General features: G+C 34.7%; 1 protein-coding gene across 3 annotated transcripts in view; it reads right to left on the bottom strand.

Annotated features, from left to right (window-relative positions):
* Positions 1 to 14,353, bottom strand: part of LOC139486236 (allene oxide synthase-lipoxygenase protein-like) — a 98,006-nt gene that overhangs the window by 67,868 nt on the left and 15,785 nt on the right. The window contains exon 1 of one of the 3 annotated variants that reach the window (XM_071271022.1): positions 8,130 to 8,229. The exons of 1 other annotated variant lie outside the window; for it this stretch is intronic. Coding sequence is in view for 1 of the 2 variants with exons in the window: in XM_071271035.1 (XP_071127136.1) it covers positions 8,130 to 8,135 (6 nt within the window). In the remaining variant the exon portion in view is untranslated. Of the gene's footprint in view, positions 1 to 8,129; positions 8,230 to 14,353 lie in introns of those variants that run through there. One more of the 3 variants, XM_071271035.1, reaches the window with a different exon arrangement.

Genomic DNA, 14,353 nt, shown 5'->3' with positions numbered 1-14,353 from the left:
TGGGTGGGAAAGTGCACCTGAAGATTTCACTGGCCATTCAAAGTCTGAGGTACCTATACAATTATGGGTATGGGCTCATTTTTCAGTCTTTCTGTACAGTTCCCTACGGCAAAGTTTTTTCCCACACCTAGTGGGATTGAAAGCTTGTCCCAGACCCTTTTATTCATGAAAATGCGCAGGTGGGAAAGTGCACCGGAAGCTGACAACAACATACTCAATTTTTCATGTTGGTCCATTATGGGTAGTAGCAGCAGTCATTTTACTCCCATCCCCCTACGGCAAAGTTCTTGACCGCAGGTGGTTAGATTGAAAGCTATTATCCATATCTTCAACTCGTATCAATCCCTGGGTGGGAAAGTGCACCTGAAGACTTCACTGACCATTCAAAGTCTGAGGTACCTATACAGTTATGGGTATGGGCTCATTTTTCAGTCTTTTTTGTACAGTTCCCTACGGCAAAGTTTTTTCCCACACCTAGTGGGATTGAAAGCTTGTCCCAGACCCTTTTATTCATGAAAATGCGCAGGTGGGAAAGTGCACCGGAAGCTGACAACAACATACTCAATTTCTCATTTTGGTTCATTAAGGGTGGTGGCAGCAGTCGCTTTACTTCCATCCCCCTACGGCAAAGTTCTTGACCGCAGGTGGTTAGATTGAAAGCTATTATCCATATCGTCAACTCGTATCAATCCCTGGGTGGGAAAGTGCACCTGAAGATTTCACTGGCCAACCAAAGTCTGAGGTACCTATACAGTTATGGGTATGGGCTCATTTTTCAGTCTTTCTGTACAGTTCCCTACGGCAAAGTTTTTTCCCACACCTAGTGGGATTGATAGCTTGTCCCAGACCCTTTTATTCATGAAAATGCGCAGGTGGGAAAGTGCACCGGAAGCTGACAACAACATACTCAATTTCTCATGTTGGTCCATTATGGGTAGTGGCAGCAGTCATTTTACTCCCATCCCCCTACGGCAAAGTTCTTGACCGCAGGTGGTTAGATTGAAAGCTATTATCCATATCTTCAACTCGTATCAATCCCTTGGTGGGAAAGTGCACCTGAAGACTTCACTGACCATCCAAAGTCTGAGGTACCTATACAGTTATGGGTATGGGCTCATTTTTCAGTCTTTTTTGTACAGTTCCCTACGGCAAAGTTTTTTCCCACGCCTAATGGGATTGAAAGCTTGTCCCAGACCCTTTTATTCATGAAAATGCGCAGGTGGGAAAGTGCACCGGAAGCTGACAACAACATACTCAATTTTTCATGTTGGTCCATTATGGGTAGTAGCAGCAGTCGTTTTACTCCCATCCCCCAACGGCAAAGTTCTTGACCGCAGGTGGTTAGATTGAAAGCTATTATCCATATCTTCAACTCGTATCAATCCCTGGGTGGGAAAGTGCACCTGAAGACTTCACTGACCATTCAAAGTCTGAGGTACCTATACAGTTATGGGTATGGGCTCATTTTTCAGTCTTTTTTGTACAGTTCCCTACGGCAAAGTTTTTTCCCACACCTAGTGGGATTGAAAGCTTGTCCCAGACCCTTTTATTCATGAAAATGCGCAGGTGGGAAAGTGCACCGGAAGCTGACAACAACATACTCAATTTCTCATTTTGGTTCATTAAGGGTAGTGGCAGCAGTCGCTTTACTTCCATCCCACTACGGCAAAGTTCTTGACCGCAGGTGGTTAGATTGAAAGCTATTATCCATATCGTCAACTCGTATCAATCCCTTGGTGGGAAAGTGCACCTGAAGATTTCACTGGCCAACCAAAGTCTGAGGTACCTATACAGTTATGGGTATGGGCTCATTTTTCAGTCTTTTTTGTACAGTTCCCTACGGCAAAGTTTTTTCCCACACGTGGCGATGTTGTTTTTTTCGTGTCCAACGTACATTCTTTCGGCAAGCCTCGCAAGCTCCATACGGTAAAGTTTGCCACCGGATATGGCTCAAATGAAAGGTAATAAATCAGAGCAGGGCCCACTGAAATGAGTTTTTGGGGGTTAAAACCATTCTGGGAATAGAATCCCACCTACACTTTTTCAATAACATCCAAATATTAAAGAAAAATCTTTGGCTCTAACTCCAAATATGGACTATTTTATGTTAAGGGGGTCCTGAAGTCTTTTGAAAGCTTCCGATGTGCTATTTTTTAACCTTTTCTAATTAATCGGACCAAATCACTACTTTTAAATTACTTTAAAATTGATGACCCAATTTTTTTTACAGTATGCTTTAACCCCCATTACTTGCTATTTGAGGCATAGAACATGAAGAAATACATTTGGAAGGGGTATACAAAAAAAATGGCAAGTAACACACTGTCCACACTAAGGACTATATTCGTGGACAACGAAAAATCAAAGGACGATAACTGTGTATCGTACTCGGACCATTTGAGGCGGCCGAATGTATAGAAAGGCAGTATATAGTAATTCTTTCGAACATAAGATATTTCTTATTTCGTTTATTTGAAAGCTTATACATTGTACACAGGAACGAGTTTAAGTCAACTCACATTAAATAGTTATTCTATGCTACGCCTACAACAGTAAAGACCGTAATGTTATCTGATCTGTAGGTTTGTTCGTTCGTTCGTTTGTCCGTGTATCCATCCATTTATACTGTATTAGATTGAATCTAAGACGACATTGTAGTCAGATCAAGTTGAAACTAGGTACACATGTTTATTAAAGTATGTTCTTTTTAAAATTATTTACGGTTCTCTGAATATGGAAAACAATTGTGCGAGCAAATTATCATAGACAAACACTGTTGGTTTTTTTTTCTAATTCAATTCGTTTACTTTTTATTCTCATTTCGTATCTGTAAATTACTAAATAACTATTATGAGTTGGGGATATACGATCAGTTTTTAATAGTTTATTTGCAATCCTTGATTTTTGTTTACCATTTGGAAAACGGAGAAAACGTAAAGAAGACCTCAAAATATAGTATATGCCCTTCTCTATAGAGTAAAATACGTAGAGGAGCGCACTTTCCATTCTATAAATACATAATATATAATTACATAAAGTATGTGTTTATGTAGAGGAATAAAAATCGTTCGCTAAAAAAGATTGTTCCTTTGCTTTTTGTATATTTTTCGCTGTGCATTTGCTGATTAAAGATACCCTATCTCCTTTGTTGTTCTATTGTATTACGATATTTTGACTTTTTACGATTTTCTGGGACGTTCTCCCTTTACTTATTTATATTGATGCAGTCATTTAGCAAGCAAACTAGTCAGTACATTAGGCTACAGACAACATTGCTGTTGTAGTGTCCCTTCTGACTTGATATGATGGATATCTCTAGTTATTTAAAGGTTAAAAAAACAATATAAACCGTATTGGTAGCCATATTTTATTTTTAACAGAACGTTGTTTCATAATGTCGTTTTGTGGTTTTCTCATATACCACATTATGATTCTTTGACAAGTTGATTCTCATTGTGTTCTTCAGTGGTCGCTAGAATTGGTCGCTAGCTTGATTGGTCGCTATGATTGGTCGCTAGCTTGAGTCTGGTAGTCAAAATGAACCAGAATTTTCATATGAATTAAGCAAACATCCGAAAAAATATAATAGAAACATTAGAATTTAATTTAACAACACAAACAAATGCAACTATTCTGAGCGAGATTCGAACCTTTTCTTCAAAACCATCATTTATTAGTAGTTCTGTGCTCTACTGATGGAGCTACGGCGATACTTATCATTAGATTTCTTATTAAGAAGCTATATCGGTACAATTTATCGATGTTACAATTTTTTCTTCAAAAAGTTGTTTTTTTATGTAATAAGGACACACTAAACCAATTTCATTTTTGAGGGAAAAAGTATTATGAATAACAACAGTCATAAAAAACATAACTTTTTGTTGGTTTGAAATGTCCTTCTGGGGGGATTCCCTGTTTTTTCCACTTAAAAACACCCGAAAATCCGCATATTGGACTTTCATTCTTTTTGAGGGTTAAATTAACTATTGAACACACATATCATAATATATGTAAATCGAAATATATCAAAAAGCATTTTTATTTTTTGTTTTTATAGTAAATTTTATTCTGTCGGCACTTTTTGAAATTGGCCCTTCTGTGAAAAAAATCCCCGGCAAAATGGCCCTTCCTCTTTGATTCTGCATCATACAGTACATCCTCGTAACAATTCAGTACCGCATAGAATGGCTCTCAACTGCATGTTAAAATGTATATCCAGCTCTACATATCATGTTTACGAAAAATTTGCATATTTTACATTTTTGTAAAATTTTGCATTAAAGAACATCTTTATCTGGAATAAATTCCTTTTTATTTAAATATTTAACCGGTTTTACTTCCAACTACGTTTTGATTTTGGTATAACATGTCCATTAAGATCTTCAAAAATTGTACACCAATGTTCCAAAATGTATACATATAGCAGTGCTTATGCATTTATAGTGTGTCCATATGTTTAAAAATAATCCGCGAAGGGGCCAAAATATCAGTGGTCAGCTTACTTCAGTCAGGTAATCTTTAGGTTCGGCAAAAATATGCATATGGTAAAGATAATTAGTCACCCAGTTCATTTTACTAGATTTTAGATTGTAAATTTATACGATATAATATGGTTTACAGTTTGATTCAGATAAAACACCGACATACATGTAGCTAGATAATACAATTAATTATCTAAATTAAATTACTACCACAATTTGATATTAATGAGTTTTGTAATTTTCATTGTTATTAATAAATGTTATATCAGTATTACAAATCTAATCGTGAATTATATCCTAATTCTATCCTATTTTTGGGATTTTGTTTTAGAAATGCAAATGTGACGTCACTTTGTGTGTTGATGGCTTTAGCTAACTCGGCTGTGAATTTTATGTGCTGGTTTCGGTAGTTTTATTTATCCGGTTTTATTCTGTAGATAGTCACCATTTCGGTTTCAATATCATGTATATCTATTATATAGTCATTTTATAAAAAAATTACTGTTTGAAAAAGTATGAATTATTCTTAACAATAAGGATGTTCTTATCCAAGGCAGAAAACCCTAGCCGTATAAGGCACAACTTTTTTGAACTTTTGGTCCACAATGCTCTTCAACTTTGTACTTGTTTTGGCTTTTGAACTTTTTTCATCTGACTGTCACTGGTTAGTCTTGTGTGGACGAAACGCGCGACTGGCGTATTAAATCTTAAACCTGGTACCTTTTGTTAGCTTTTATTCGTGTGTTTCTCTGTCCTATATCATCAGTATATGTTCTCCCATTTATTTGAATTGTAGTCCTGACATGTTATGTTGTCATTTTAATGATATATTTAACACTGCCATGAAAGCGGGAGGATTCATGCCACAAAACCAGGTTCAACCCACCATTTTTTTATTTATCAAATTGTCCTTTACCAAGTCAGGAAAATGGCCATTGGTAAATTATAGTTCGTGTGTGTGTTAAAAAAAAAAAAAAAAAAAAAAAAAAGAGCTGTTGCTGGATGGGAAAGGAGGGTCAGATATGCAAATCAAAATCAATATTTTATCTTTTCGTGTACTTTTTTTCAGTTGAATTTACACTTGTTTGCACATACAGAAATCGGTTTTGTTAAATGTGCTTTTAATTTCAAAAATTAAAATTAAAATATCTCGTAGCTTCATACTACCAATTGAGTGATAATTATAAAAGTATATAAGATGCAAAAAAAAAAAAAAAAAAAACCTAAATCATACACCTAGTACATTTAACTTTTAAAAGCCATAACAGTTAACAAAGTACTGATGTACTGAACATCGGATGACAGCTGTCCGATTTATAAAATGATAAAGACTTGTCTCAGAAAAAAATCACATCTCTATACCTGAAAGTAAGGTTTGTTTACAGATATAATTTCTTTTTCTGGGACAAATTCGTGCGTTGATAATAAATTACTGACAGGGAATTCAACCTCCACGTAATGACTATTATATTGTAGTGATACAACTCAGTATACTCTGGTTTATCGTTATTTATTATATTCATACTTGTTTATTACAGCTACATGTATATATAATGTTCATATATTTGTATATCATTCTCTTCTACTATATTAATAATAGTGCAGTACAAGTGCATATTGGACACTCTACTGAAATAATTAGATTTTTCTAATAGAATGGATTTGAGTAGGCATTCGTATTTTCCCGCAAAATATGTTTAATCATCCATGCAGAGTTATCGTTCCTTGAGATTGCAAACGTTTTTGAGATATTCTTCCCCATGCGTGTGCATAGATATTATTGTATATACAAACAACAAAACATTTTAATGTTATTAATATTTATCTTATTTAAAAAGTATTCGATGAGTATTCATTAAAGAAATGGATTTATAACAAGCGATAAGGAATGTTGATGATATCTCTGTATTCATCATGTTCATAGATCGGTTAAAAACCCAAAAAATAAATCAGAAAAAAAGATGGAAATATGAAAATTTACGTGCGATGGGTGCAACAGCATACCGACAATTAACATGGCTGACCAGGGTTGAAGCTTAAAAGTAAATCAAACTCCATAAAAATTTTATTTAAATATAAAAAAAGAAGATGTGCTTATGATTGCCAATGAGATAACTCTCCAAAAGAGACCAAAATGACATAGAAATTAACAACTACATGTATAGGTCACCTTTGTTCTGTTTGTTCCAACAAAGTTATTGAGATTTTGTTGATAATTTAACAATTTACGACAATAAGAAGCTGTTTAGAGTTTAATGCAAAGACTTTTTAAAGTCTTTCGCAAGAACATGCTATATTTTTTTTCTTATCCTAGTTTAACTTCCATGCAATCTCTACCCCTTCATGATCATTAACTGTAAAATACTTCTCGGTATCTTCTCTATTAAGATGTCTGATTTATACATAGTTATGAAATACCTGTTGTGAGCACAAGATTCACTGCACACTTTCAAAGTTCTGCTTTATCAAACATTAAAACATGAACTTTATGATCGGTACGATTGAGATTTTTATCTAAGATAACTTGGTTTATCTACCGGTATTAGTAGAAAATGCGGCTTTGAACTAGCTTTCACAGTAGCTGCGAGTATGCGTTGTTCAATAATTTGTGTCTTAATGTTATTGTTTTATGTGATAAATTGTTGTGTTGTTACACCACTGTACCAATGAATGAGGAAAGGAGGAGGGGTTGGTTTGATGGAGTTGCGAGCGGTGTGTGGAACGCATATTTAACTGAATAAACCAGTCAAACCTTAATGTCAATAAAAAGACCCCCTCTTATAAATGTCGCTTTACTTTATGCACCTTTTAAAACTGTTTAAGTTAACATATTATGTAAAGAATCATCGATTCAAAGACGTTAAATATCTTGAATAAAACTATTCTAATTAGATACATTTTCATCTGCTATTGGACGAAAGATGTTGCTCATTTGTGTAATGTGTAATATAAGTTACTATTATTTGAAAACGCTTATAAAACAGCCAAATGGATGTACTAAAGTAAAAATAGGAGTCACAGATCCGATTGAATACAATTATCAGCCAAATTTTATTGATTTTGTAACATTTGTTTCAAATATGACAAACTTTTTACCCAAAATCACCAGCACCAGCACAATGACAGGACCCACCAGCACAGTATCAGGACATAAATAAACTGAGAAAATGCAAAATTTTCTTAAATTGCACGGGTTTTTCACAAAATAATTTTGTCTTTTGGATTTGAGTATAGAAAGCGGACTTCATGAGCATTTTTTTTTTTTTTTTTCCAGTTCTAGATTTTCTGAAAATGGGCACTTTTGTGTTACGCTTACTGAAACAGTTTAGAGGGTCAATGTTTTAATGGTTTGTTTATGAACCCATATGTTTCCTTCCATTTTTTATGAGAGAAAACGTCAAAAATCATCATTTTCTTCTTTGTTTACATTTTTTCAATGATCACCAGCAACAGTCAGGACCGAATCACCAGCACAGAACGTTTTCTCGCAGGACAACCTTACCCACCGTGTATAGTGTTTTAAAAAACATGAATTTTATAATAACCTTCGTCGTAACGCGGTTAGCAATAAAGTATTTTTAAATATGGTCTTGATATGATATTTTTATCAGAAAAGGTATTCCTTGATTAAATATGAACAATACTTACGTTCATTGGAAATTAAAGAAAATCATCAACAATGGTTGGTCATGCATTAATGACAGGAATTACATGAAGTCAAACACACCCATGTAATGAACTGTAAAACAATACGGGAGAAATTCCGTATCTTATCAACATACGCTTCTATAACTCTAATAACTACACATGACGGCCAAAACATAAAAAGCATTTTGAAACAAGTTCAAAATGTCATGTTGGAAGTGAGAAATGCAAACTTATATGAAGGAAAATTCAAGTGGCAAATTAGAAGTATTAAATATCATGGTGAAAACTAACTTGGAAATAAGGAATGTCAATCTGGATCCTACCAGTCGATCTTCGAACCCCCTTTTTTGGCCGATCAATGGGGACATATAGTTGGACCCCCCCCTTTTGTCCTGGGTTTGGACCCCCCCCCCATTTTAAATTTGAAAAAGGCATAACAGGAGTTTTGAGTAAAACAAAGTCAGGATGAGCAACTTGGCAAAATAAAAAAAAGATAAGATGACAATTTATGTAAAAAAGTAAGGAGAACAAATAGACAGGATCGGTTAGAGTGAACCATATAAAGACAGGACAGAGATCACAACTAAAAAAATGCAGGACACAATTTTCATACGATTTTACCATGCATATCGAGCGAAAAGTCGCATTGTAGCATTTTTTTTTTATAGAAGCGAGATTCTTAAGTCGTATGAATATTATTATCGCTCAAACCTATAATGTAATCACTTTCAGACAACACAGATGGGAAAAATTTAAAAAAATGAACACTATCCAAATTAAAGAACAGCCGATGTGCAGGGGCGGATGCAGGATTTTGGAAAGGGGGCAAAGTTCTCAAAGGTCGCTAAGCGGAGCGAGGCGAAATGTTTTTGGACCAGTTATTGGCTAAAAACATAAAATGCACTTTTTAAACGGTTCCTGACGTGGGAATGTATATTATATAGTTAAAGTGTAAGGGTTGGACATTTTTTATGCTGTATTCTCCCTATTTGAAATTGTTTATAATAAAAATTTTAAGGGTCCATTTATAAGTAAAATACAGAAAACAGGTACAAAATTTTAACAAAATTTACTTCTGGATACTATCTTTTGATCATGAACAAGCTTCTGTCCAAGTTTGGTAGAAATCCAGGATACTTTTAAGAAGATTATTAATTGTGAAAAAGAAGTTAATACATTCATGCTCAATCATGTGTAGCTTTGAATGTGTCATGATTGCATGTCATCCTCAGCCTATGCAATGTGTTACTGTAATTTGAATTTCAAAATGACTGAGTGACGTTTTTCTTTGGACGAACTGGTCAACTCCACCACAGCGAATAACATGACTTTGACATAATCAGTAAATACCAGCGAAAAACATCTTTAGAATTATACACGGGAAATGGCAAAGTTCACGAAGTCTAGTATGCTTAATCATTAAAAAAAGTCCAAGCAAAAAAAGGGGGGGGGGATGCAAACTTGATGTGTGTATGTAACTTAATATAAAATTCGTACATCATGTATATAATTTATATACTTTTTAATTGTTTGTATCCTTAGTTTAACTAACTTTCAGTGCGCGCGAACATTACCTTGTCTTGGGAAATGTGACCTATGGTTATTAATTTCTGTGTCATTTGGTTTCTTGGAAAAAGTTGTCTCGTTAGAATTCATACCAGATCTTCTTTTTAATACTGATTGCAACAATGGGAACAATAATTACTTAAAGCTTAAAGTTTTATTTCTTCAATAATTTAGAAGACAATCTCGACGAAGTTTTAGATACATACACGTGCCGACATGACACGATACCAAATCAAATTTTTTCCAAATAACCCACACTACCTAGTTTGTAATAACAACATAACAGCAATACTTTATATTAAGAGGTTTACACAGTTAGCTGAGACCCTCATCTGAAAGATCATACACAAAATTCAGACATATACATTGCAAACATTAGTATAAAAAGTCAAGTAAGATACTAACGTTCAAAACTACGGAGCCCCGCTAGGGACATGCAAAGAAAAAAAAATATATTGTGCGCACAAAATAATATATTGTGCGCACAACATAATATATTGTGCGCACAACTTAAATATATTGTGCGCACAACTTAAATATATTGTGCGCACAAAATAATATCGTGTGCGCACAAAATAATATCTTGTGCGCACAACTTAAATATATTGTGCGCTCAATTTAAATATATTGTGCGCACAACATAATATATTGTGCGCACAACTTAAATATATTGTGCGCACAACATAATATACTGTGCGCACAATATAATATAATGTGCGCACGACATAATATAATGTGCGCACAAAATAAGTAGGAACAGATAACTGCATGTTGCTCCACACGTTTGAAGAATAAAGCTCAAGCTGACATTACCATGTGTTCAAGAAGACTAATTTGAAAAAGGTTTACAAAATGGTTTATGTATGTAAGGTAAGCTTCTTTTTTTATTCAAAACAATAAAAGGTATTCTATATAGTGGTTTTCGGAAATGGGAAAGGGTGGGGGTACTTTCTTTTTTGAAATGGCTATCTTATCGGGGCCTCTTATAGCTGACTATATGCGGTATGGGCTTTGCTCATTGTTGAAGGCCGTAAGGTGACCTATAGTTGTTAATGTCTGTGTCACAAATTTTTTTTGGTTAAATTATCGGTAATTTCTGTATTTTATAAGTATCCTAAAAAATTATGCATTTTTTATTCAGAAATAACTCATATTTATCAAATGTTCATGAATAGGGGAAAATACGTCATTTTTTGCTGCATGTTTATTGAAATTAAAAAAAAATCTCTATTTACAGTTTTATAAAATTTGGTTCACATCATTTCCCTGCAAAATGAAACAAATGGCTGTTTTGAAAAATAGGGGTCCATGAACTCGTTTTCAAATTAAATCAATTTGAATGATAAAAATCAGTCGAAAAATGCATCTTTTCCCGATAAGTCACAGTTTGACGTCGCGAAAATAACATTTTACGTTAGCAACGTCATTACCTTAAGACCCATGCTTATATAAGCACTAACTCATCATCACTCATAATTCATAAATATACTATCTACCCTTAATTTTTTATATATGAATTGACATTCTCAATAGCATCTTTATATATGATATGAAATTCATTCCCCAAATCAATATACAGTTATCAAACGTAAATGCATTTTTATATAGGATGTCATTAAAAAGGAGGGTCATTTTTATATAAAATCTCGCAAAATTATGACCCATATTTTTGGCACATCCCCGTATACCCAATAATAGGAAGTTGACCCCCCCCCCCCCCCGTGATAAAAACACCCATTTCTTAATACATTTATTAACCAACTGAACAAAAGTGTATGTGTTTTTCTGTAATTGCCCTGTTTTTTCTGTTATGCCCCTGTATTAATGCCCAGTTTGTCTGTACTAAGCAGCCCAGTTAGGGTTTTTAATAAACTGGCAGTAATTTTTGGCAATAATGTACTTATAAAAAAGAAGATGTGGTATGATTGCCAATGAGACAACTATCCACAAAAGACCAAAATGACACAAACATTAACAACTATAGGTCACCGTACGACCTTCAACAATGAGCAAAGCCCATACTGCATAGTCAGCCGCGTATAAAAGGCCCCGATAAGACAATGTAAAACAATTGAAACGAGAAAACTAACGGCCTCATTTAAGAAAAAAATGAACGAAAAACAAATATGTAACACATAAACAAACGACAACCACTGAATTACAGCAGGGGCGGATCCAGCCATTTTAAAAAGGGGAGTTCCTAACCCAGGACAAAGGGGGGGGGGGGGGATCCAATTACATGTCCCCATTCAAATGCATTGATCGTCCACAAAAAGGGGGAGGTTCCAACCCCCGGAACCCCCCTCTGGATCCCTGACTTGGGACAGGCACATACATAAATAATGTGGCGGGGTTAAACATGTTACAGTGGCGAATCCAGGGGGGGGGGGGGGGGGTTCCGGGGGTGCGCACCCCCCTTTATTTTTGCCGATCAATGCATTTGTATCGGGACATATGTTTTGCACCCCCTGCACCACCCCCCCCCCCCCCCCCTTTTGCCCTGGGTTAGCAACCCCCCTTTCGAAAATTCCTGCATCCGCCCCTGTGTTAGCGGGATCCCAACCCTCCCCCTAACCTGGATCAGTGGTATAACAGTACAACATAAGAACGAACTATAAAAATCAGTTGAAAAAGGCTGAACTCATCAGATAGACACAAAATACAAGTGGACGTGGCCGGGTATTTATACATCCCGACACAAAAAGACATTATGAACAGATCTGAGAGTATTCGCAGTTATCTGACAGCTAGTTCAAAGCCACTAACAACTTATAAAAAATCATGCCTCTAAGACTAAACACTGAATCCGTACACATCCAACATACTCTTAGTTGGTTAATAAAATTACACATATATATATATATATATATAAGTACAGATCAATCTCTGTTTCTTTCAGTATAAATAATATGGATACACAATTTTAATGTATTATATATATAGAAAGATGGGTATATTTTAAATGGAGAAATGGCACATTCACACCCGGGGACATCTTACAAAAAAATATTGAAGTTACCACCGCGACGATAATCGTTCCTTTCCCCACCCATCTTTGGAACGCAATATAATCTGATCCCAAAGTCAAAGATCGTACAATCGAACGAAGAAGGTGATTTATGTCACATCATGTGTATGTCTATAAACTAGGAGGCAGACTGAATTTGACCAATAGTTGAATTATTCTCCATATTTTTGTACAAATTGGTATAATCTCAAAAACACCTTGGCCACCAAAATTTGATCTAAACTGAGCAGAAAATGTATGCATGGTCCGGCTTCACCCCTCATTACTTAAACGCTTCAATTTGATCATCATCCAAGTATGGGTATGCTTACTTAGCAAAACATTGTATATAAATAAGTAGCATATATGACACCACTTACTGTATCTGGTTAAAAAAGTAAAACAATATAAAATTGATATTGAATCATTAAATGTGGCCTTTATTAATAATTAGTCTTTTATGATTTTTAATTTTAGTTCATGTATACATGTATGTTGATGTTTATAGTATGATGTCGTTTATCACTAAGGGACGACATCAAAAGTTCAATGAAGGATAAAAAACTTAATTCAAATAGTTTTTTCGCTGACCCCCCTACCCCCCTATTAACTTAATTTGAGAAAAAATGATTGACCCATATGGATATGTAAAAATCAATATCGGATAACCAAATCTTGCAGCAGTTCAACCCCCCACCCCCAAACTATTTGAATTAAGTTTTTAATCTTACATTGATCTTTTGATTTCGTCCCTAAATGTGTACATGTTTTTGTTTAGGGGCCAGCCAAAGCATTGCCTTGCTGTGATGATGATCTGTTGGTGGCCTTCACCTGTTTTCTGCTCTCTGTTCGCATCAGGTTGCTGTCTCTTTGACAAATTTCCTTTTTTCATTCTCAATTTTATTTTACACATGTCATAAACTAAAATTAACATTATTCAGTAAATAAACATCTATGTATATTGTCAAATTTAAAGCTATCCAGCATGTTCAGGAGTTGATGCAATAGACAGAACCTATTGTGTATCAAAAATTAGTAGCAAAACAGTATTGTTACTGTAGCCCTCACAGTTTAAAAAAAACATTTTTATTGCAAAATGAATGTATTTTGATAAGAATTAATTATTGATTGTATCTTTGATAGAAATTATAAAGAAAAATGGTCTCCCTGATAGAATTTTTAAAAGAAAGAAACATTCCTGTAGACAAGGTAGAGGAAGATAAGGTAAGCATGAATTTGAATATATTACAATTTATAAGAAAAAGACTATGAATATGCATCTGAATGCCATGTTTTTAAAACCACCATCCATCAATCAAATGTCATGGTCAAAGTCGTACTAACAAAGGATAGACTGAAATTAGAAATAAAATGTTTTCAAACAGCTTTTTTTTTTAAAAAGGCAACATATATTATTAAAATCTGCATACATAAAAAAAATTATACTTATGTCAAGCTGTTCTCCTCAAATCTATGTTTAACCATATTTTTAGCTCACCTGGCCCAAAGGGCCAAGTGAGCTTTTCCCATCACTTTGCGTCCGTCGTTGTCTGTCGTCGTCCGTCGTCTTTAACTTTTACAAAAATCTTCTCCTCTGAAACTACTGGGCCAATTTAAATCAAACTTGGCCACAATCATCATTAGGGTATCT

The sequence above is a fragment of the Mytilus edulis genome, chromosome 1 (assembly GCF_963676685.1).
Source record: "Mytilus edulis chromosome 1, xbMytEdul2.2, whole genome shotgun sequence".
In the NCBI taxonomy this organism is placed as follows: domain Eukaryota; kingdom Metazoa; phylum Mollusca; class Bivalvia; order Mytilida; family Mytilidae; genus Mytilus; species Mytilus edulis.
This window is presented reverse-complemented; position numbering and strand designations above follow the sequence as displayed.